This window comes from Portunus trituberculatus, chromosome 27 (genome assembly GCF_017591435.1).
Source record: "Portunus trituberculatus isolate SZX2019 chromosome 27, ASM1759143v1, whole genome shotgun sequence".
Lineage (NCBI taxonomy): Eukaryota > Metazoa > Arthropoda > Malacostraca > Decapoda > Portunidae > Portunus > Portunus trituberculatus.
The window spans coordinates 4875569-4901088 of record NC_059281.1 but is presented as its reverse complement, the minus strand read 5'-3'; the positions used below and the strand labels follow the sequence as shown (position 1 = coordinate 4901088).

Sequence of the window (25520 nt, the reverse complement as noted above, 5' to 3'; positions counted from 1 at the left end):
GCAGCACACATGGTCACGAGACATACACACAGACGTATGGAAGATTCTAGAAGATCTGAGGGGGAAGAGAGAGTATCCAGCTCATGAATTAAAAGCCTTAACCCTTATAGGCCGTCAGGCAGGATAGTGGTTCTTATGTTAGAGCCCGTCAGGCATGATCATGGCGCTTTTCAGAAGCCTTGCTCCCACAGTCCAGATATGTCTTATATCTGGGCTGTGCGTGCTCCTTTATGCCGCACAGTTTGTTTATGCTTGAGGCTATCTGTCATACATCGAGGCCTGTCATTGGCCCATTGTTTTCAAGATGGTGGACACTTAGCCAATCATGTATCAGCTTTTACAAGGATATGTTTGTGGAAATGTGAGGGCGCCAAGCGTGAGGATGGTGAGAGCATTTATGTCAGTATGTTGTATTTTATCATGTTTTATGTAGTTCTTGGTGAGATATAAGATATACATGAATTTTCATAGATAAGTAAGCAGTTCAAAAATATATTATGATGCATGACAATACAGTAAAACCTCAGCTTACGACCATAATTCGTTCCTAAATCCTGTTCGTCAGGATTTGTTCATCCCCTGAATCAATTTTTCCCATAAGAATGTATTGAAATACCATTAATCCGTTCCAGACCCCCCCAAAAAAATCATACTTTTGTCCATAAAACCCATTCAAAATAGACCTTTAATGCCTAAATTGTTTTACTTACCTAAATGCTATCAAAATGATAATAAAATAATAAAAAAGAAAAGGTTATTTACTTGAGAGACTGGACGTTGATGGCATGATGGAATGGAGGAGAGGAGGATGAGGAGGAAGACAGACAAGATCTGAGAAGACAGTCATGAGAGAGGACTTTGGATGTGCGCAGCGTGCCAGAGCTACACAACAGCTGTGTAGCGTCACAAGTCAGTGCTGCTATGTGGGGCCCCGTTATAATGAATATCGGCGTGGGAAACATGGAAAGATTGCCAGTCTTCATCTCTGTCTTGAAAGGCCCTTGCCTGCTGGGGATTGACTTCCTCACGTGTGTGGGAGCAAGTTTGGACTTCCAAGAAGGGAAGTTAAAGGTATGTGGCCAGGAAGTTTCTTTGATCCTCAGAGGTGATGCTCAGTGTGAGAGGAGCGGGCAGTAGGGCGGTGTTCCTTGCCAGGCGAGCGAGGAAACAGCTGCGATGGATGTACCACAATCTGCAGTACCTGGACATGGCCAGGATGATGATGACAGCAACGCTGAGAGCCACCAGAGCAGCGAGGATAACGCTGAGGAAGCTACAGTAGAGCGCGCCAGTAACATCACCATGCCCAGGAAAAACAGGAGAAAATCACGGTGGCACGGAGATTATGTTATGTAATATTTTTTGTATGTTCCTGTTTCTATTTTCTTTTGTGCTTATGTTTTGTTTTGTTGTTGTGTAATAGCTGGGTTGGCTATCACACAAACAGCTCGCCTGCCGGCGAGCCATTTAACCGCGTTCGTCCCTTGAAATATCGTTTGTCCCCTGGGTCAATATATTGACAAATTTTTTGGTCGTCTCCCAAATTGTTCATCCTTAGAGACATTCGTCAAGCGATGTTTTACTGTATTGGAATCGTTATTTTTATCATGTTATTGGTTTAGATAAGAGTGCATATTGCTGGCTTGATGGAGTCGTCTGAGGAGGATGTGTTGACGCTTGTTTCTGACCGCGAAGAAGTTCATATTACAATTTGCTTACTTCCCCGATTTATTTTCCATAATGAATGCAGTATATCAGAGAAAAACTTATTGGCTTATATAAGAGTGTGTGGTGCTGGCTTGATGGAGTTACATGAAGAGGATGTGGTGACGCTTGTTTCTGACCACGAGAAGTTGAATTTTCATTATATTAAATTTTGCTTACATTCCTGCTTTATTTTCCGATCTTTAATAGTTATAGCATAATAATAGTAGTAGTAGTATATATAGTAATAGTATGCAAAAAGTATAAAATTAGGTGAAAAATACTTTTTTTTTTTTTGGTCTTGGGAGGTGGTTTGGAACAAATTATAACTTCTTCCATAAGAATAGTACATGTATTTTGATGCTTTGGAGTAAGAACAAAATTTTGAATGAATTAAGTTTGTATTCCAAGGCACCACTGTACTAATACCATGAGCAGTAGTGACAAATTGGAATAAAATATGGCAACACTATATATATATATATATATATATATATATATATATATATATATATATATATATATATATATATATATATATATATATAGTATATATATATACAGGCAACCCCCGCTTAACGAAGGGGTTATGTTCCTAAAATAAACCTTCGTTAAGCGAACCAATTATAATAACTTTAACTTCTGACTTGAACTTCCATTGAGAGTAAACAAAGCAAGAGTGCATCATAGTACAGTGAGAAGTTTAATGAAAGAAAAAATTATGAAGTTAAACATTTAGGCAGTTTAATTTGTCATTATAATGTACACTAATGTATGTATGTACGTAACTTTATAATGTTGATGATCTTAAATTTATGAAGGGAGGGAGAGTGAAACGGGAAAAACACTAATCGGCAACCTGTGGAATGTAAACAAAGTGTGCACCACTGTATCATATACAAAACTTATGTACCACATTTCCACATGGCTTTCCATTTTATCCATTGTAGTCACGAGTTCAGGTGGTTCTTTTAGCTAGCAAGGAAGATACAGTCTCACCAGCCTTCTTAATAGAGTCTGCTGATTTGAAAATAGTAGAGATAGTAGATGGAGTCAAGATGGTGGCGAGCAATGCTATTAGTTTCCTCGCCTCTTGTGTCTGTGAATAATATCCAGCTTCACTTCGACAGTAAGAGACTTCCTGGTCTTCTTAGCAACGCTAGGCGACATTGCAGGGCGTTTTGGTGGTAAGTTGAGCGAGGGAAGACGAGCTGCTGCTGACGCTGTTATTGTTCTGAACAGGGGGAGTGCGTGGTGCGTGTGTTGTCCACGAGGTGCTGGTGTATTCAAAAGCCTATCGGCTTGCATGATACAGTGGGGCTTTCAAACATGGAAAAAATTACCCAGATAAAACTTTGTTAAAGCAAATTTGGTGTTCGTTAAATGAGCAGATGGTAGTAAAATAAAACATTCGTTGTAGCAAAATTTCATTGTGTGAACCTTCGTTAAGTGGGGGTTGCCTGTATATATATATATGTATATATATATATATATATATATATATATATATATATATATATATATATATATATATATATATATATATATATATACAATAAGCCCCCACATTTAGCGATCCTATTAGTCTGCTGAAACCATCACTAAATTGGAATTTCGCCAAATTTGAATACTACTTTAAATAGGGAAAAATACCAATCAGTCTTTCGTCCACCTAAAGTCCCCATTTCAAGTCCCCATTTACGGCTGCAACATCGTCACCTTTACAAGAATCAGCACCCCCCGAACCACTAGTGGAGGCCATGGTGATAGTGAAACTCGCTACACAGCGAGGATGGGAGCACAAAAAATGATTTCACACGCTGGATTAACACACACACAATAGCTCAAGTGTCGAGTGGGAATGCTGGAGGCACTGTGGGGCTGACGTCCCAGGACGAAATTAGAGCCAATCATAGCGCGAACTGACCATGACATCACCATGACGTCGCCAGAATGTGAAGAAGTGGCGAAAAAGCTCGCTGTGATCATGAAGGCGGTGCTCTCTGGAAGAAGCTGTGTGTGTGTGTTGGTGAGGAGACAGAGAGAGAGAGAGAGAGAGAGAGAGAGAGAGAGAGAGAGAGAGAGAGAGAGAGAGAGAGAGAGAGAGATTGTCCCATATACACAACTTACTTAGACATCAGCACTGAATAAAATTAGACCTGAAGGCAGAAAGGCAAAATGTTACCAGCAGATTTTTCAAGCTTCACAAGGGAATGTTGATTATGCACTGTATTCCAGTGTTGTGCTACACTACACTAGCTATCAATAATGTCACCATATGCATGTTACATATCGGAAGTCTTTGTTTCTTTGATTAAATTAGCCTTAGAATTATACACTTCTATGGAGACAACTCTCTCTCTCTCTCTCTGGCACTCCTCCAACACACACACATGCCCGGTAGCTCAGTGGTTAGAGCGCTGGCTTCACAAGCCAGAGGACCGGGGTTCAATTCCTCGGCCGGGTGGAGATATTTGGGTGTGTCTCCTTTCACGTGTAGCCCCTGTTCACCTAGCAGTGAGTAGGTACGGGATGTAAATCGAGGAGTTGTGACCTTGTTGTCCCGGTGTGTGTTGTGTGCCTGGTCTCAGGCCTATCCGAAGATCAGAAATAATGAGCTCTGAGCTCGTTCCGTAGGGTAACGTCTGGCTGTCTCGTCAGAGACTGCAGCAGATCAAACAGTGAAAAACACACACACAGCCTCTTCCTGAGAGTATCATCTTCATGATCAGTGTCTCCTGTGCCAGGTAAGTATGATTTTTCCGCCACTTCCTGGCTCTCTGGCGAAGTCATGGTGACGTCATAGTCAGCTCGCGCTATGACTGGCTCTAATTTTGTCCCGGGATGAACCTTTCCAGACTTGGTAAATATGCAGGCAGGACAGTGTAGCGCAGTACATTCGCTAAATATGAGAGAAAATCGCTAAACTTGAGGGCTTGGCCTTTTTCCAGACAGTCGCTAAATAAGGGTTTCGCTAAGCTGGATTTCGCTAAATTCGGGGTCTTACTGTACACACACACACACACACACACACACACACACATATATATATATATATATATATATATATATATATATATATATATATATATATATATATATATATATATATATTTTATTCTATCTTATTTATTTATTTATTTATTTTTTTCAAGCCTTCAGCAGTGACAGCATTGTTTAGCTTGTATTGTATTTTCTCTTGCATTCTTGCGAGGTTTTGCTGGTTGATGCCGAGTCTTTTGAGATATTCCATTCTTTCTTATTTCTTTTTTCTCTAGACATCCTTCGGTTTTCCCAGACCATCTTTAGGAGAAGTGAAGATCCTTGTGTGGTGCTGGAGTTCTTCATATGCAGATGCAGACACGAAAGTAACAGGGCCGCACCCTCAAGGGGTGAAGCTAACCTGTGCTGGGCTGTGATTGGCAGTGAGTCGGGAGTTTTGATCCTGGGAGAAGTTGTATGTTGATAGAAGGTTTTAACATATGTATGAACACTTGTTTGGCCATCCTAATCCTCTTTCTGTCAAGTTCTTTTTGTAGGATTACTATTGATTCTTCTAGTTATTTTCTAGTAGGTGCCGAGCTATGTTGATTGATGTGATGTCATTTGATTGTGCCGTCTTGCAAGTGAGCCATGATTCTCTTTGATAATGTAGTAATAGCGGATCCAATATATCTGGAGTTGAGGCGACTGCAGTCACCAATATTGCATGAGTATTGATATATTAGATTCACTTCTTGGGTGTTACTAATATCAGGTAGGCAGTTGTTTCTTATTAGTAGGCTCGAAGTGCGCTTTGTTTTATAATATATCACTAGCTTCAGCGTGGTGTCTTCTTCCATTGGTCTTATGTTGTTAATTATTGCTTTTTCATCATGCTTGTGCTGATGACATGGTTTTTGTAGTAGATAGTTATCGCTTTTTCTTCTTCAATTTTTCTATTTTCTGTTGGTTCTTGTCTTTCCATGAAGATGTCCATTCACCCTCAGATTACATCACCAATCTCACTCTTCTTATAACCGTTGTTGGTGAGGAGTTGGCTGATTCTCTTGAGCTCCATGGTAGTTGACTCCCACGTGGAACAGTGAGTGAAAGCTCTTCTCACAAATGAGTATATCACGCTTTGTTGGTGTCTGTCGGGGCACTTGCTGGCAGCATTGAGACAGAATCCTAGATTTGTTTCTTTTACATATTACTTCTGTCGATAAATTCTGTGCGTTCCTGCTGACTAGCACATCAAGAAAAGGGAGTTTCTGTTCCTTTTTTATTTCATGTGTGAAATTGAGAGAAGCGTTTCTTAAACGCCTTCTTTAGTTTAAATATGTCTTCTTTTTCTCGGCGCTAACAAAAACGTCATCAATGTTTCTCGTGTAAATCGGAGGCTTCAGTTCTGGGTAGAGTGAAAATAATCTTTCTTCAAATGTGCCCATATAAAAGTTAGAGAAGAGGACACCAAGCGGTGACCCCATAGCTACTCCATGGGTTCGGGAGTACGTATTTCCGTCAAGGGCGTAGAATGGAACCTCCTGGGTGCAGGCTTGAAGCAAACGGCACAGTGAATCTTCAGCAATGGGAAAGTTGATGCCTCCTGTTCTGTAGAGTTTGTCACAAATCATGGGAACGTTAGTGAACAGAGATTCAACATTGAGGGACGCAATGATACCCGAGGGACTGGAAGCCTTGATGACGTCAAAGAATTCGGACGTGGACTTCAAACTATGTGTGGCAAGTGTGAAAGGGGTGATTATCTCCTTAAGCCGCTTTGCCAGGCTATAGGAAACACACGGGATTTGGCTGATGATGGGGCGACTATATATATATATATATATATATATATATATATATATATATATATATATATATATATATATATATATATATATATATATATATATATATATATATATATATATATATATATATATATATATATATATATATATATATATATATATATATATATATATATATATATATATATATATATATATATATATATATATATATATATATATATATATATATATATATATATATATATATATATATATATATATATATATATATATATATATATATATATATATATATATATATATATATATATATATATATATATATATATATATATATATCTATCTATCTATCTATCTATCTATATATATATATATATATATATATATATATATATATATATATATATATATATATATATATATATATATATATATATATATATATATATCTATCTATCTATCTATCTATATATATATATATATATATATATATATATATATATATATATATATATATATATATATATATATACAGTATATCTATCTATATCTATATCTATCTATCTATCTATCTATCTATCTATCTATCTATCTATCTATATATATATATATATATATATATATATATATATATATATATATATATATATATATATATATATATATATATATATATATATATATATATATATATATATATATATATATATATATATATATATATCTATCTATATCTATCTATCTATCTATCTATCTATCTATCTATCTATCTATCTATATATATATATATATATATATATATATATATATATATATATATATATATATATAGTATATCTATCTATATCTATATCTATCTATCTATCTATCTATCTATCTATCTATCTATATATATATATATATATATATATATATATATATATATATATATATATATATATATACAGTATATCTATCTATATCTATCTATTTATCTATCTATATCTATATATATATATATATATATATATATATATATATATATATATATATATATATATATATATATATATATATATATATATATATATATATATATATATATATATATATATATATATACATACATACAGTATATCTATCTATATCTATAACTATATATATATATATATATATATATATATATATATATATATATATATATATATATATATAGTATATCTATTTATCTATCTATCTATCTATCTATCTATCTATCTATCTATCTATCTATATATATATATATATATATATATATATATATATATATATATATATATATATATATATATATATATATATAGTGGTATTAGTACTAGAGTGACATGTGGAACCAGCTGTACTGACATTTGTAGATTGTTGTGTATTAATGAGGAGTTGAGTTAACTTGCATTTTGTTGAATAAATCGCATTATTTAATTGTATCTCCTTAAATATCAAGTCACATTAATAATTAGAGGAATAAGATGGAAACAGCAGAGTTAAAAGGCATCGAAAGCATGGTCTGCATCAGAAACCGAAGAGTCAGAGAGAATTTTAACAAAAAAAGAATTACAGGCATCACCCATAACAATAAGGAAAGGACTGGACTTACTAGAGGTCAAGGATCCTAATGTAAACAGAAGTACAACAGTGACACGAAAAGGGATGGCAGAACTAAACTGTTATAAATCATGTTAGATCAGAAGAAAAAGATGATCAAACAAACCACACTAGATCAAGTCTTCCAAACGAATATTGTAAAAGAGGAGCAGGAAGAAGAGGGAGATGTGAGTGAGGCAGAAGATGCAAGAGAGGGAGAGCTGGGTGAAGATTCAGCAGATGACAACCAGTGATGCATCAAAAAAATCATGGCGAGTATAAGGATGTGTTTTTGTTGTGTTACCTACTGACTTATATATGTAAAGTACTTAAAAATAAGATAAGAATGTGTATTTTTATTGTTTCTGTGATCTAGTTATATACGTATTGATATATTTGATAGCACACAGGACGCACAGACATATAAGACGCATCCCCATTTCAGCAGGTTAAATTCAGGAAAAAAAGTGTTTGGTGTATTTAAGCATACCTGTTGAAAGCAATCTAGCAGCAATATACAAGTATAAAAAATTGCTGCAAAAGTAATGTCATCCTCAAGTTCTGGCCAACATGAAGATTGGCAAAGAAAGTTATGTTTACCTTTCCTTGCATTCATCATTTGGTGCTGTCACCAGACATGTATAATTTTTTTCCCTAGGTGGTGGCCTAAAAACCCTTGCTGCTGCTCTATTGCCATGCTCCTTGACATAATCTATCACTTGTAGTTTATAGGAGATTGTGCAGCTTGATCTTTTTCCTCCTACTGTCATAACGGTGAGGGTGTTGATGTGTTTTGTAATGATTGGATCAGATCAGATGTAGAGTCAGTGGATAGCCTTTGCAACAGCCTCCTTGATGTCGTTTTCTCTTATGCTGTTGCTGGTTGATCAATTTTTTTCCTTTATTTTTCACAAACAAATTTTATCTATTTTCTTCTTTTCTTTTACTATCAACTTTATGATCATGAACTTGGTGTCACTCATCACTGTCAGAAGGCATTGAGTCAGGGTTCTGATCAGCTGCTATTCATAGACCTGCATCACATCCTCACAGGTTAGATTGCTTTCATTTTTACTAAAATAAGCTTTAAAATAATAATACTAGTAGGTAATAATAACAATACCAGCAATAAAATAATTATACATGCAGTTAGGGTAGGTAGAGATACCAATCATGAGCTTGGTTAGTGAGTGTTAGGGAGAAGATAACCCTACGGGAAATCTCGCCTTCTCATATTAGACACAGGATAATTTTTGGGGTCAAATTTTTGGGAAATACGAGCGTCCTATATGCTGTCAAGTATGGTAATATATTTTTTGAGGTTTGAATAACAAAATCCCAAAACAGACAGACTTTCCCAGGAACCCAACTCCCATTATTACTATTGTTTTCTATGTGAAAATTATGTTTGAATAATGAGATTTTGAATAACACGACATCTCCAGGAATGTAACCCTTGCGTTAATCTAGAGTTATATACAGGCAACCCCCCGTTAATGAAGGTTCACACAACAATATTTCGCTGCAACGAAGGTTTCCTTTCACTACCATCTTCTCGTTTAACGAACACCAAACTCGCTTTAACGAAATTTTATCCAGGTAATTTTTTCCAAGTTTGAAAGCCCCACTGTATCATGCAAGCTGATAGGCTTTTGAATACACCAGCGCCTCTCCTGGACAAAACGCGCACCTAGTTCAAAACAATAACAGCGTCAGCAGCAGCTAATCTTCCCTCACTCTACATGCCACCAAAACACCATACAATGTCGCTTAGCGTTGCTAAGAAGACCAGGAAGTCTCTTACTCTCGAAGTGAAGTTGGATATCATTCACAGGCACGAGAGAGAAAACTAATAGCACTGCCTCCCACCATGGCTTGACTCCATCTACTGTCTACCATTTTCAAGTCAGCAGACTCTATTAAGAAGGCTGGTGAGACCGTATCTTCCTTGAATGCTAAAAGGACCACCTGAACTCGTGACTCTGCAATGGATAAAATGGAAAGCCTTGTGGAAATGTGGTACATAAGTTTTGTATGCGGTACAATGATGCGTCCTTTGTTTACATTCCACAGGTTGCCAGCTAACGTATTTCCCACTCCACTCTCCCTCCCTTCATAAATTTAAGATCATTAACATTATAAAATTACTTACATATATACATTAGTGTATATTATAATTACTTACTCTTAAATTAAACTGCTTAAATGTTTAACTTCATAATTTTTACTTTCATTAAACCTTTCACTGTACTATGATGCATTCTCATTTTGTTTACTCTCAATGGAAGCTCAGATCAAGGGTTAAACTTGTTATAATTGGTTTGCTTAAAGAAAATTCGCTTAACGAAGGGTTTTTTTCAGGAACGTAACCCCTTCGTTAAGCGGGGGGTTGCCTGTATGTGTGTATTCACCTAGTTGTAATTTTACAGGGCCTGGGTATCATACTCGTGTGGCCCCATATCTACACACATCCAACTTTCCTTTAAAACTATGCACACTCGCTGACACCACCTCCTCACTCAAACCATTCCACACCTCCACACATCTTTGTGGGAAACTATATTTCTTCACATCCTTCAAGCATATTCCCTTGGCTATCTTTTTACTATGCGATCTTGTAGTTCTATTTAAGTTTTCCTCTCTCAACATCATTTGCTCATTATCCACTTCATCCAGTCCATTCAACAGTTTATAAACCTGTATTAAATCTCCTCTTTCTCTTCTTTGTTCCAAGGTAGGCAAATTCATTTCTTTTAATCTCTCCTCATAGGTCATTTCTGCCAATTCCAGAACCATTTTTGTTGCCATTCTCTGCAATCTCTCCAACTTCCTTATATGCTTCTTTTTATAAGGGGACCAAACCACTCCAGCATATTCCAATCTTGGTCTAATTACCGTACTAATTAATTTCTTCATCATATCTTTATCCATATAATGGAAGGCTAATCCAATATTTTTATCAAATTATACGTTTCTCCAAACATCTTATCAATATGAGCCTCAAACTGCCCATGGTCTTGTATTATCACTCCCAAATCCTTTTCCTTTTCCACCTTTTTCAACACTACTTCTTCACCCATCTTATATGACCCTCTTGGCCGTCTTCCACTCTTCCCCATCTCCATCACATGACTTTTGCTCAGATTAAATTCCATTTGCCACCTCTTGCTCCACTCCCAAATCTTATCCAGGTCTGCCTGTAAAATTTCACAATCTTCTTCACTCTTCACACACCTACACAACTTCGCATCATCCGCAAACAAATTAATATAACTGTTTACTCCCTCTGGCATGTCATTAATATATACAAGGAAAAGTATTGGTGCCAGCACTGAGCCTTGTGGGACTCCACTCTCCACCACCAACCAGTCTGACTTTGCATCCCTTATTACCGTTCTCATCTCCCTCCATCTCAAGTAGTTTTCCATCCACTTTAACACTTTTCCTTTCAGTCCTCCATAAATCTCTAATTTCCATAACAGTCTCATGTGAGGTCCCTTGTCAAAAGCTTTCTTTAAATCCAAATATACACAGTCCATCCATCCCTCTCTCTCTTGTATTTTGTCAACCACTCTTGAATAAAAGCTCAGTAGTGTGTGTGTGTGTGTGTGTGTGTGTGTGTGTGTGTGTGTGTGTGTGTGTGTGTGTGTGTGTGTGTGTGTGTGTATATATATATATATATATATATATATATATATATATATATATATATATATATATATATATATATATATATATATATATATATATATATATATATATATATATATATATATATATATATATATATATATATATATATATATATATACTACAGCACTCAACACAGCATTATGCTGGGTGAGTGTCCCAGCATAATGCTGTGACAAAAAACAATGGCCTACCATACAGGAGTGTCTTTTTCTGTCACAGCACAATGCCAGGTACCAGCTATTGGCATGGTGTCAATTCCTTCCAACACATACCACAGTACTGCCTCAGTGCCTGCCTGGCTGCCATGGTAAGAGGAAGTGTTGTGTCATTGTTCTCTCATTCACATCATCTTCTGTCTGTGTTTCCCTTGGTTTCTGGGCTATACCTTGGTGACTATGGGTAAAAGGAAGTTGTTAATATCTGTAACTATAGTTCAAATCATAGGGCTTCACAAAGCTGGGATCCAGGCAAGAGAAATAGTGGCAAATGTTGGTGTGAGTGAATGACCTGTGAGAAACTGGGTGAAGCGATTTGAGGATGACAGTGGTGTCCAGTTACTGTCTGCTAAACCTCGGCCTGGCTGCATCAGAAAGCAGATGTTTTTTTTTTCCTTCAAATTCTCTGGCAGTTATGGTACTACTCTCCAGCTACTTTTTGAGCACAGTTAAAGTACATACAGATGTCTTTTTTGAGGGGCCAAGCCAAGGTTTAGCAGACAGTAATTTGACACCATTGTCATCCTTGAAACAGTTCACCCAGGTTCTCATAGATCCCTCACTCACACCAACATTCACTACTATTTCTCTTGTCTGGAGTCCAGCTTTATGATCTGACCTATAGTAAGAGGCATTAATGACTTCCTTTTACTCATAGTCACCAAGGTTTAACCCAGAAACCAAGACAAAAGATGGCATAAATGAGAGAACAATGACACAACACTTCCTCTCACCATGATAGTTACGCAGGTACTGAGGCAGTACTGTGGTGTGTGTTGGAAGGCACTGACGTCATGCTAACAGCTGGCATAATGCCGTGACAGAAAAAGAACCCCTTTACAGTAGGACGTTGATTTTTTGTGACAGCATTATGGCAGGGTGCTCATCCACCATAATGCAGTGATGAGCACTTTAATTCATCACATTTGTCTGCTGGTCACCTAGCCAGTCTTCCCCGTTACGAAGCGAGCTCAGAGCTCATAGACCGATCTTCGGGTACGACTGAGACCACAACACATTCCACACACCGAGAAAGCGAGGCCACAACTTCGCGAGTTACATCCCATACCTATTTACTGCTAGGTGAACAGGAACTACATATTAAAGAGGCTTCCCATTTGCCTCGCCGCTTCCCAGGACTCGAACCTGGGCCCTCTCAAGTGAGTAGAGTGTGCTAACCACTATACTTCGCGTTGTGTGTGTGTGCGTGTGTGTACAGTTAGTCCTCGTTATACGGTACATATGCGTTCCTAAAAACCTTACCGCAAATCAAAATTACCGTATACCCAACCCATTATAACGTAATAATAGGGGATGTGTTCCAGCACGTCGAAAGTCACCCCTACAGACATGAAAATACATGAAAAGTCATATAAAAAAAAATGTAAAGCACTGCACAAAAGAAATAAACAGAAAATGTTTTTATTTACCTTTCACTCGCCACGTATTCTATCAGATGATGTCCCTCCCGAGGCTAAGGGACATTAGGGATTTCAGTCCTTACTCATAATATCCACAAAAAACACTGTAAGGATTTTACTTGTGTTCAGTGGGAACGCGGGAAGAGACTGATACTTGTGGTGGCTGCGCAGCGTGGTGGCGCTACGGTACGGTGTTAACAAAACATGAGCGAATACCGTATCTGTGAATTTTCCTTACAGTAAATACAATCGAGGGTATTAATTACCAAACACCGTAACTGTGAATTTATCGGATAACGAAGTACCATATAAGGAGGACTTACTGTATGTGTATATATATATATATATATATATATATATATATATATATATATATATATATATATATATATATATATATATATATATATATATATATATATATATATATATATATATATATATATATATATATATATATATATATATATATATATATATATATATATATATATATATATATATATATATATATATATTTATTTATTTTTTTTTTTTTATACGTATATATATATATATATATATATATATATATTTTTTTTTTTTTTTTTTTTTTTTTATACGTATCTAGCCAAGTTACCTTTGAGAACAGTGACAGTGAGATAGTCCATTGCACGGTAGAGCTTGGCTACCTTAAGGATGGACACCAGATCACTCACAGTAGGCCGTTTCCGTCCGCTTGTTCCCCACTCTTCCACCAATGCCTCAAATCCCTCCCGTCGATCTCTTCCACACTCCTCTGACACCAAACTAGAGAGAAGACTATATTTAATGTGTGCATGATTGAACATTTTTATAGTGGTTTATATATATATATATATATATATATATATATATATATATATATATATATATATATATATATATATATATATATATATATACTCGTATATGTAAAATCTACCAATCTTCATGGCAAGTAAAGGGTGATGCTTATGTAGTATACTGAAACTGGTTTTGGTTGAAAGGTATGAGGTCTCTCTTTATATTATATTGATAGACTTTCAAGTAAGTAATTGATTGATAGACTTTCAAGTAAGTAAATTGTTTTTATCCATTAGACTGAGTGGTTAACAAGTAAATACTGTGGTAATGGCAACCTTCTATACCTGAGGTTACAATCTTAACATCTGTAGTCATTAATGATTAGTGAACAAATACAGCAAATGCCCAAAATCATCATCTTTGAATAACCTATGGCAGGGGCAAACATCAGCAATGCGATGCTTGGGATAAGGCAGGCAGTACTCACTGGATGTCATCTGATGAATACTTCCTAGGGTAGTGCTCCCCTTCAGGAAGCGGCATTCCAGGAGCCCACGGGTGTCCTGGCACTCGACCCATCACCTCCCGCCATCCATAGGTTACTTCCAGGATGTGTGCTAGCTGGGACTTGGCCCATGAAGGCAGCAGGCGCATCTCTGAGGTCAACATCACCCCAGAGCCACTGCTGTCACCTGCTGTCAGAGCCTGCATGCCTGATGGCCTCACCACTATTTGCTACAACCTCCACCTGAAAAATCTCTAAAAATTAATCATTCTACATTCAAAAGTAATGATTGATAATTTCTTTACCATTTCTATTTTGTGTAGCTTTCAAACATTTCCTTTGCCCAGAACATTAAAACTCTTCCCACCACTTCCAAATAATAAAATGATTTTTTAATGCAGTTTTGTTGATTTTCTATCTCTTCTGCAACATGCATCACTCAATTTTATGCCTTCCAACAAAAAAGAAAAAAACTTGATTTCCTATAAGTCCTCCAAGATAACTGGGGAGGAGGAGGTAGGCATTACTTGAAAAGGGACATAACTTGAAAATTTCATATTTGTGATGGAAGAAGAGGTAGAAAATATGTACATGAATCCACTACATGTGCTAGTTATGCCATTTGACGAGTGGCTTAAAGTTACCTACATGTCCCCATGATACCCAGGTTCTAGGTGGTCACACCAAAGATGCACTTGGGTGGTGATATGGGCCCTGATATGTGTACCACTATAAACAAAATTGCCTGCACCACTAATGGGCAGAAGCTGAACAGTACTTCCTCCAGTCCAGTAGTTGGTGTAGGATTGAAAGCCTTTGTATCGGCTCCCACTTTTTATATGTTTCTTGTTCTTCTTACTTGAGTTCTTCTATTCTTGGTTTACTTTCTTTGCCTTTTTTAAAAAATTAGATAATATATTCTTTTCTTTTTCCAGTTTTATCAACTGATAAAGTTTCGAACATTAATATATTTGCAATTTTATTGTCTCTAGTTTAGTTTTCTGTATTTTATAGGAATGTTTGGTTTTGTCTTATCTCACTGCATTCTTCACATTCTAATAGTAAATGTTCCAGTCTCTGTTTCACACCTGCAACACAGACACTGTTCACTTTTTGCCTGAAATCAATTTCTCCAATTAAGGGTTAGTGTGTTTGTTCTGCCTCTCATAATTAATTTGGAGCCTAAGGTGTTATCTATCCAACTTTCTCCTTTTAGTTGTTTCTTGTGCATGTTGTAGATGTGTAGTGTTGTTTTGGTCTGCATTTCATATTTCCATTTAGCTGTGTCCCATTTTTGTACTTTGTTATTTTGGTTTTTGTCAATTTATTAATTTGTGTTATCTTACCATCTACGTTTTTTATGTATGATTTAAGAGATTTAATACACTTTCTATTGCCGTCTTCAAATTCTTTTATAAATATGTTTCTTGTTAATTCATTTTTACTTTCTTTGAGTAGATGTTTTGTAAATAATATTTTCATGTTTCTGGCATAGCAGAAAGATGCTCCAATATTTCCTCTTACGGCAGTTTGGTGTATGTGTTGGGAGCTGTAAAATAGTCCTACAGACGGAGTTTTCAATTCTCTGCAGCTTGGCTAGCTCTTCCTCAGTATAATCTAATACTTCTGATGCAAATAGTATGGATGACAGAGCTATTCCTTTCCAATAAGTCTTGCCAATGAGGAGTCTGTTACAACATCGTGCTGCCACACTGTAGTTTACATTTGCTAATTGAGCTGCCTTGTTTGATCTCTTTTTTTAAATCCTTGAAACAATTTCTGGTGTTAGTTATTTTGACTCCTAGGTAAGTCATGGCTTGTGTTATATGAATGCCTTCAATTACTGTTGGTTGTTCCTTTTTATTATATATCAGTATTTCACTTTTCCCTTTGTTTATCTCTAGTCCCATCTGTTGTGCCACTTGTTGTATGTAGTTAATGTTTTGAGCTGCCTTTTCAATTGAATGTGATAATAATAAACAGTCATCTCCATAATATAGAATTGGTATTTTGAAATTTTCATTTTTGAAACCTATATCTCTTTCTTATAGTTCATTAATAACTTTATATGATAGATTATAAAGAGGAATGTTAATGCATTACATCCCTGCCTTACGCCATTTGTGATACCACATACTCTTCAAGTGAGCCTACAGGCACTATAAGCCATAATAAAAAAATAAAAACAAAATAAAAATATAAAAAAAACTTGGGAGTAACTGAAAATTGCATTTTTTTTTTTTTTCGGCAGCCTGAAAAAGTTATATAAAAGTTAAGAATATATGTACCATGCATCAATCAGGAGATACAACCCTACTTATCCCACCACTACTGCCCATCTGCTGAACTATTCGTGAACTGTACACTGTAATATATAGAACATTTTCCTCGGCCGATTTGGGGCATTATAGGGTAATAGTTTCGTGGTATATACCTTATAATATCTAATGTAATTGAGATACTGTGACTAACTTTCTGTGTAGCAGCAGCAGGACCTTCGCAGGAAGAATGGGCGGGGCACAAACTGCTCGGAAAAACCTCTCTCTCTCTCTCTCTCTCTCTCTTAGTATGGACTATGGAAAGCCGGGGCGGAAACTCAAGTCTCAAGCGGGCGGAAACAACAATATTATTCATCTCTCTGTGTATGTGTATGTGGGTGTGTGTGATTGTAACAGGCTACACCTCATAACAAATATCTTTTATATAGTATCAATCTATTATAATTATTGCTGATATTGTTTTTTATTTCTACTCCTATGAAACAGTTATCCTCATTTCTCTGTCAAAACAGTAGTATTGCACCAACATCACATGGTTTGAAATATCTTTGAAAGTTTGTATGACTATCTACGTAAGTGAACATGGTATCATTTTGATGAGATACTGAACTTCCTTTTGTAGGTAAAATTTGTTAATTAACCTCACCATTATACAAGTTTGAATATACAACATAAAATTATATATTTTTAGGTGTAGGTACACAAACACCATTGGAGAATTGATATTTAAGATTAAGAAGTTAGAGAGAGAAAGACGCGGATGTTTCCGATGTTAAACTAAATTATCACATTTATTTCATGCCAACTCAGAAACATCGTGGCAACATTTCACCTCAGAAAAAATGGGTAGAAAATAAGTAAATAAATAAATAAGATAAATAAACAAGTAAATAAATAAAAGCTACCTATATGAACCAGCGAGATAAATGTATTCTTTTAAAGTAAAGCACACGTACATAGATAGAACACAAGAAAGAAAAATGGGCAAGAGAGAAAGAAAGAAAAGAAAGAAAAAAAGTCCATGATGCAGAATGTGACAAAGTTGGCAGTGGTGGTGGTGGTGGTATGTAGGAGTTTCGTCTGCTGCACACTGTAAACACGGGCAGCAGCAGCAGCAACAGCGCGGCGCTGGTCCAGCCTCCCTTGATGTAGGGCGTGATCCTCATCAAACCAAACCTGCAGTTACGTTATGGCCAGAGTGTTCTCCCACTTATTCCAGAATGTAAAGCCTTTGTCTCACCGGTTGGATCGCCCAGTGCGGTGTGGAGTGGCGGGGTGGGAGCGGCTATTCCACAACACCCCAGGCCTGTACGCCTTCCCCAGGCCTAAATTGTCACCACAGGAGGTCAGTCTTCTTGCCTCTTTGTCAGGCCAGCAACACTGTGACTCTGAATACATTTATGCATATTTGGTATTTATGGCCAGCCCTTGGCACCAGCATGTAGGTAGGTGTTGTGCCAGACTGCCACAAACCCTGTGTGTGTGTACATGAATGTCTGAAAGCACATCATTCGGCACTGTCCCCAAGAAGCCGTCCCGCGCGCTCGCCTCAATTCCCGGCTCCTACTTCGCAGCTTCTCCACCCAGCTGATTTGACGTCACATATATGAAGCCACGCTATTGGTCAGCGAGAGAGAGAGAGAGAGTATGTGAAAACGAATGAGGAGAGAGAATGAAAACGAATAAGGAGAGTGAGAATATGAAAACGAATATGGAGAGAGAGAGAGAGTGTATGATAATGAATAAGGAGAGAGAATATGAAAACGAATGAGAGAGAGAGAGAGAATATGGCAATGAATAAGGCAGCGTTTCTCAACCTTTTTACCTTTGCGTAACCCTTCAAATACATCACATGTCTCAAGGAACCCCTGCGCAAAAACAAATTTATATACCATATATTTCTCATTTAATGTGATGTCAAATCTGCTGGGTGGAGGAGCTGCGGAGGGGGAGCCGGGAATCGAGGCGAGCGCGCGGGACGGCCTCTCGGGGACAGCGCCCATCATTCAGCCAGTCCTTTGCCGAGGTGGATTGCGAGAGTGAGTGGTGATATGTTAGGTAATGACAAGTATTCAGATCAGTGTGATGACTATATGTTAATATCATGGCTATGTAATTTTATAATTCAAAATCTATTTCATATTTAAATTCACTGTAGGATTTTTATCATTTGAATTAACTGCACAATAAGATTTCAGTTCATCATAAAAGATCTAAAAAATTAATGATTGATATACACTGCTGATGTCACTTCAGAGAGAGGAACTTTATGACAACTATTTCCTTAAAAGTGTTAATATAGTAAAAGTTCAATAAAGTAAGCATGTTTTCTTTTTTTTTCATTCATTGTTAAAGAACTTTGACTTTCAGGAAGAGAGTTCTTCAAAACTGTCTCCAGCTCTGAATAGGTTCAATTGGTGTTGGTCTGAATGTTCTTCCCTTTTTTTTTTTTTACACCAGTGGTTGTATTATAATTTCTGCATCTACCAGACTTTGTGTAATAATATTGATTATTGAAACATGTAACTGTTTTTGTTTCTGGGGTCTACTAGAGAAGGCCAGTCCAATTTTTAATTAAATGTTAAATTTTTCTTTTCATTAATTTGTTTTTTACCTTTTTCACTTATCCAATATTGTTCCTATTTTAAAGTTTGGTTTCTGGTGTCCTTGAGTTGTATGTCCTTATGGTGTGAATTGATCACAAAAACCCTCCTGATCAGAATCTCTTTTTAGGCTATTTTGTTTCTGGTGGAAAAAAAAAAAAAAAAAATCATCAACCCCATATCACTTGTTCAAAAACTTTTTATTGTCTTAAATATTATGCACAATGAAACATACCCAATAATTTTTTGTAAACTTTTGACTTTCATAGCATGGCTTAGAAGATACAATTAATGTAGTGAAGAAAAATTATGCTGATGATGTTGCCTTTTGCCCAGGTGTCCCAGATTCTACGTCAGAATGAGGGAGTGGTACAAGTTAGTGGGTGTGGTGATCATGAGTGGTCACCTGATGAAGTTGCTCCAGCTGCTACTTACTCCATAGACTCGGTTGATTCTAACCAGTTGGCCTCTAATAGCCCCATTGAGGACAAGTTGGCAGCTGCCCGTTGTCTCCACACTACAGGTTGGTGGTGTGGCTGCTGTTAATAGTTTTCAATATCACACAGATAGATCATGTATATAAATCAGTAGAGTATGTGGGGTCTCAGATGAATATATAACAAGATGATGCTATTGGCAGGCTACCTGTTTGGTGTGTTTGATGGCCATGGAGGACCAGAGTGCAGCCAGGTGGTGGCCAAGAGGCTGTTTGACTACATTGCTGCATCCCTCTTGCCTCGCTCTGAGCTACGGCGAGTGGTGGCAGAATGGCAGGCAGGGTCTCCCATAGCCCTTACACAGGTGTACAATGATAATTCAATGTTTGTCTCTGAACTGCAGGAGATATATGATGCCTCCCTCCTACGTTACTGCAATCAACTGCTGACTTCAGTATCTGAAGACTTCAGCATGGAAGAAGCACTGGCACGGTCCTTTACCCAACTAGATGGAGACCTTGGAAGGGAAGTTGAGGAGAACCAGCGCTCAGCTGTGCTAGAACCACTGGTGCGTGTGGCACTGTCTGGCTCAGTGGCTTGTGTGGCTCACGTGGATGGACCTCATCTTCACATAGCCAACACTGGTGACTGTGGGGCTGTGCTAGGCAGCCAGCGACAGGATGGGGGCAGTGGCTGGCAGGCACTGCGACTCACTGAGGACCACACCTGGGAGAACCCATTGGAAGTGGAGCGAGTGGTGTCTGAACACCCAGCCAATGAGGCAGAGACTGTGGTGAAGGACCAGCGGTTGCTTGGGCTCCTTATGCCCTTTAGAGCCTTTGGGGACTTTCGCTTCAAATGGGATCGTGAGAAACTGCTTAGTGTAATTCAACGTTATGCTGATCATAATAGCATAATTCCAACCAGCCTCACTCCCCCATACCTCACTGCCCTGCCAGAAGTCACCTATCACCGTCTTCGGCCACATGACAGGTTCTTGTTGATGGCCTCGGATGGCTTGTGGGAATGCATGACCCCATTGGATTCTGTCATGTTGGTGGGAGAGTACATGTCAGGCCGCCAAACCCTCCAGCCAGTGCATCTCCCACACCATGGTGTCACCCTCAGGGAGGTTGAACAGGTGTTAGAGCAGAGACTTAAGGGCCTCTCCCTCAAGCCTGTGGATACCAGTGCTGCCACACACCTCATTCGCCATGCTATTGGTGTCTCTGACACCGGCCTGGACCATGCTAGACTCTCTCACTCCCTCACGCTTCCTCCAGAGGTCCGTCGTTATTTCAGGGATGACATATCCATTCACGTCATATTTTTTGATTCTAACTTTTTGAGAGTCTGTCCGATAGAAATTTAAGTTATGACATTGTTTCCTTAATTTCTTTTGTTTCCTTACAGTTACTTTGCTCAATGGTTTAGTTGAGGGTTTGTAGCAGACAATCAAAATTACCTACTACAACAATGTTTTTTGTGGCAGTTCATTCACTATTTGGTTGTGCTTTAGAATTTATATCCAGTTGTTTGGTGTTTGCAGCTTTTTGTGAATAGCCTACCTCTTGCTTTTCTTTGTGGAGAAAGTCATGAATGTGCAATATGGAAAAAGCAGATTGAGTGGCCGTAAAGTGATTGAAGTGCAAAGGAAGATTTAGGACAAGTGTAAGTAGAGTGATTTTCAGCTTGCACCACAGTGACTAGATTACCATAAGAATCAAGTCCTGCCACCCACATTGCATTTATGTCTGTTAATTGGTGCAGTGAGGAATACATTGGACAAGGTGCTAAGGAAGGATTAGGAATCAGACAAGTTATATACACATTTTGTTTTGAGATAGATCTGGATTTGTATGAGCCTTCACTATATTTCTTCAACATAAGACTACAGAAAATGCCTGTCATATTTCAATTGCCATTCATATTACTCAATTGATGAAGGTACACTGAGTACCTCCTGACTTTCTAGTACAGTGGTACCTCAACATACGAATTTAATTTGTTCCATGACGATTGTGGTATATAAAAAAAATTGTATATCAAATAAATTTTTCCCATAGAAATTAATGGAAATAGAATTCATTCGTTCTTGTGATATGAGTTTACCCCCCAAAAAATTAACATGCTTTAAATACCAACCAAATATAGATTTAATATAAGATAAATACAATATTTATTGTATGCATGATAAAAATGAACTATATTGCCCAAAATAACAACTTAACCTGCAAAACTCAGGAAACATCGATAGACGTTCATCACGCAAGACTCGGGGCATGTCAATAGACGTTTAGGGTTTTTACGGCTAAATTTGGCTATTTTCTTCACGTTTTCTTAGCTTGTGAGCTGGCAACACTCATCAGGAGTAGACATATGCTCTACGTCACTGTGTCACCAATGATGGATGGTGGGAGCGACAGTGATTTCACTGTGTCTGATTCCATCACCTCCCACACGCCTTACTTTTATACCATGGGTCTCTCGCCATGTTACGGGGAGACAACTTTTGAATGAGAGTGGTATCAGAACAGGCAACAGGAGAGAGAGAGAGAGAAAGAGAAGATACAAGGGGCCCATTTTCTATCGCTCTAGCCAAGGTCGCTGAACCCGATCGGATGTAAGGCCACGTAAACCAATGATACCACCTCATTCAACCTGTGATATTTTAGCAACCATGACATCTAGAGACTTCTGTTTTTTTGCATTGCAAAGAGGAAGAGTTGCTTGTGGGCAGAACACCATTTGTACTCACTCGTTTATTGAATTTCTAAGTGTAATCAGTATGTGAATACAGGCTATTGTGTGTGTTTCTCGCCAAACTTTTACTTTTGGGACCCATGATCACAGGGTCTTGAGTTCACAAAACTTAAGAAAAAATATACACTGCCAAGGAGCACAGACACATACAAGCACAAAGGATGAACAACAATACACAACGTGGGCTGAATGTTTGGATGGACATGGGTAGCCGAGCGATCACTGCACTACCTACCGATGGCTATTCGTACCTTAAAAATATCTTCATATTTCAAGGCGTAAATTATATGAAATTTTTTGTCGTAAATAAAAAAAATTGTATGTTGGGGCGATCGTACCTCGAGGTATTACTGTATTACACTGACAACAAAATAAGAGTCAAGCTGGCTCATTTTTTCATAATTTTTTCCATATTACAGTAAACTCTTGGTAAGCTAAACTTCCAGATCAAAATTCTGGTAAACTGCCTTCCATCAATGGATTGGCCACTCATTTACTTTATCCGACAAATTTGAGAGCACATCACTTTGGACAAACTTGGTGTAGGTCTGGGCTGGGCTGACCAAACACAGCTCAGTGTGGCTGGTTATCTGGTGTGATGTGGTGGTATGTGTCACTTGGCCTCCTTCCCCTTTTGTCTTATAACAACACTTCACAGCACAGCAACACAGCATTCCTAACAGACAAAAATACTTTTATTAGATCTATCTTATTATTTATATTACAGTGCATTGATGAAACAGTGTACCACTACAGATGTACTGTAAAAAAATGTACAAAAAGAAGCCACCCATTTTAAACATATGTTTACCAAATGCATCATTGCATAAACTGACCCTCAGTTGGTTTATAAGATGTTATTCCAACCATAAACCATAGTTTTTGGTGAACTGCCATGCACCTCCCCCAGTTAGTTTGGTGCATCAAGGGTTTATTGTATATAAAAGAAGGCCTTTACTACCATAGAACTAGATCACTGAAATGTTAAACTCCTTGATGTATTGATTTTCAGTCATCCATATAGAGCAAAAATGCAGGCTTAATTCAGTCTCATCATTGTGAGTACCAGTGTGACTACTACAAGTGAAGCCATGAGTAGTGACCAAAACCTGGTCATCTCTGTCACTATATGAGAGCTGCAAGACTTTATTTTGAATGTTGTATCTAGGTGTGCAGTGTGGCACAGGTTTGATGCTGCAGTGAAGGAGCAGGTTGTGGCAAGTTTTGGACAGTCCCATAAAGAGCCTGTGATATGATCATCTTCCTATACTGTATATATATATATATATATATATATATATATATATATATATATATATATATATATATATATATATATATATATATATATATATATATATATATATATATATATATATATATATATATATATATATATATATATACTTGGTTGATTGTAGACCTGCTAAAGTGTGAAACATATAGCTTGAAGAAACGCTGCAGTAAAATCACTATTTCTATTTAAATTCTTGTGATGTTTCTGGACAAACATAATCCCATCTTCAGACGTTTGTCATGAAACTTAAAAAAAAGTTTAAATATAAATGGTGACTTTACTGTGGCTTTTCTCCAACATATTTTCATATATATATATATATATATATATATATATATATATATATATATATATATATATATATATATATATATATATATATATATGAAAATAAGACAAGCCAAAATCTTGAAAGTAAAAGAAAAGACTCACTTGGTATATACTACTACTACAGTTGAAAGTAAAAAAAACAAATCTGTAAATTTAGGGGCTTCAGTATTGTTGTTATCATTGGTGCTGTTATTGTTATTTTTAGTTTGTATTATTATTATTATTATTATTATTATTATTATTATTATTATTATTATTATTATCTCATTATCATCATCATCATTGTCTTCATAATCATCACTGTAATCATTATTATTATTATTATTATTATTATTATCATTATTATTATTGTTGTTGTTGTTGTTGTTGTTGTTGTTGTTGTTATCACTACTTATCTTTAATGATTGGAATTTTAAGAAAAATGATGAATAATATAATGTGGGTATTTGTTTTACATTAAACATGTCATTTGTAATTAGTGCTTTGCAAAAAGGAGGCGTTTGATTTTGCATCTTAACAGGTGTAGGTATAAATTTGTAGTACAATGTAGCCTCAACATCATAGTATATATAGGTGTGGATTGCAATTCTTCCCACATTGCCAGGCTGACATGTAGACAGACCACAGCAGGTAACATGTGCACAAGCTGTTCCATTAGATAACAGGCACAAACTGCAGCCAAGGAAGAGACAATGAATAGAGTGTGGCCTTGTAGGGAGAAAGATCAGTGTGGTACAATCATGGTCAGTAGTTCAGTAATCTGCACCACTGATATTCCTATGTTTAGTATTTCCCTTAAGTATAATTTCTCTGATTTAGTGATGATCTTTGTGTTGTAAGGTTTTGTTAGAAGGTGGTATGGTGCAGGAGTAAATTTTTGGAAAACACAAAGCACATTGAGAAAAAATGTGGCAGGATAACTGACTGACCACCACATGAGTGTTATCTCACCTGAATTATAGTACAGTATGTATGCAATATCAAATTTGCTGGAGGTCAAAGCCCCTTTCAATAACATTTTGAGAAGTGCAAAGCATTCCAGGAGACCTTTACACAACTCACAATTCCAGCGAA

The 25520-nt window shown here is 36.8% G+C and overlaps 2 protein-coding genes across 5 annotated transcripts in view; one reads left to right on the top strand and one right to left on the bottom strand.

The window, feature by feature from the left end:
* Positions 1–17387, bottom strand: part of LOC123509700 (interleukin-1 receptor-associated kinase 4-like) — a 37372-nt gene extending 19985 nt beyond the window's left edge. Inside the window, exons 1-4 of one of the 4 annotated variants that reach the window (XM_045264195.1) lie at positions 17210–17378; positions 15386–15854; positions 14720–14980; positions 14048–14217 (exon numbers count right to left, since the gene is read on the bottom strand). In XM_045264195.1, the coding sequence (XP_045120130.1) occupies positions 14048–14217; positions 14720–14943 (394 nt within the window). In that variant the 5' untranslated portion in view covers positions 14944–14980; positions 15386–15854; positions 17210–17378. Of the gene's footprint in view, positions 1–14047; positions 14218–14719; positions 14992–15385; positions 15855–17209 lie in introns of all 4 variants that reach the window. The other 3 variants (XM_045264196.1, XM_045264194.1, XM_045264197.1) reach the window with 3 other exon arrangements.
* A 655-nt stretch (positions 17388–18042) lies between these two features.
* Positions 18043–22599, top strand: LOC123509702 (pyruvate dehydrogenase [acetyl-transferring]-phosphatase 1, mitochondrial-like). The gene is made up of 3 exons (XM_045264198.1): positions 18043–18361; positions 19956–20142; positions 20260–22599. The coding sequence occupies exons 1-3, from the start codon at positions 18206–18208 to the stop codon at positions 21426–21428; spliced, it is 1512 nt and encodes a 503-aa protein (XP_045120133.1). The 5' UTR covers positions 18043–18205; the 3' UTR covers positions 21429–22599.
* The last annotated feature ends 2921 nt before the right edge of the window (positions 22600–25520 follow it).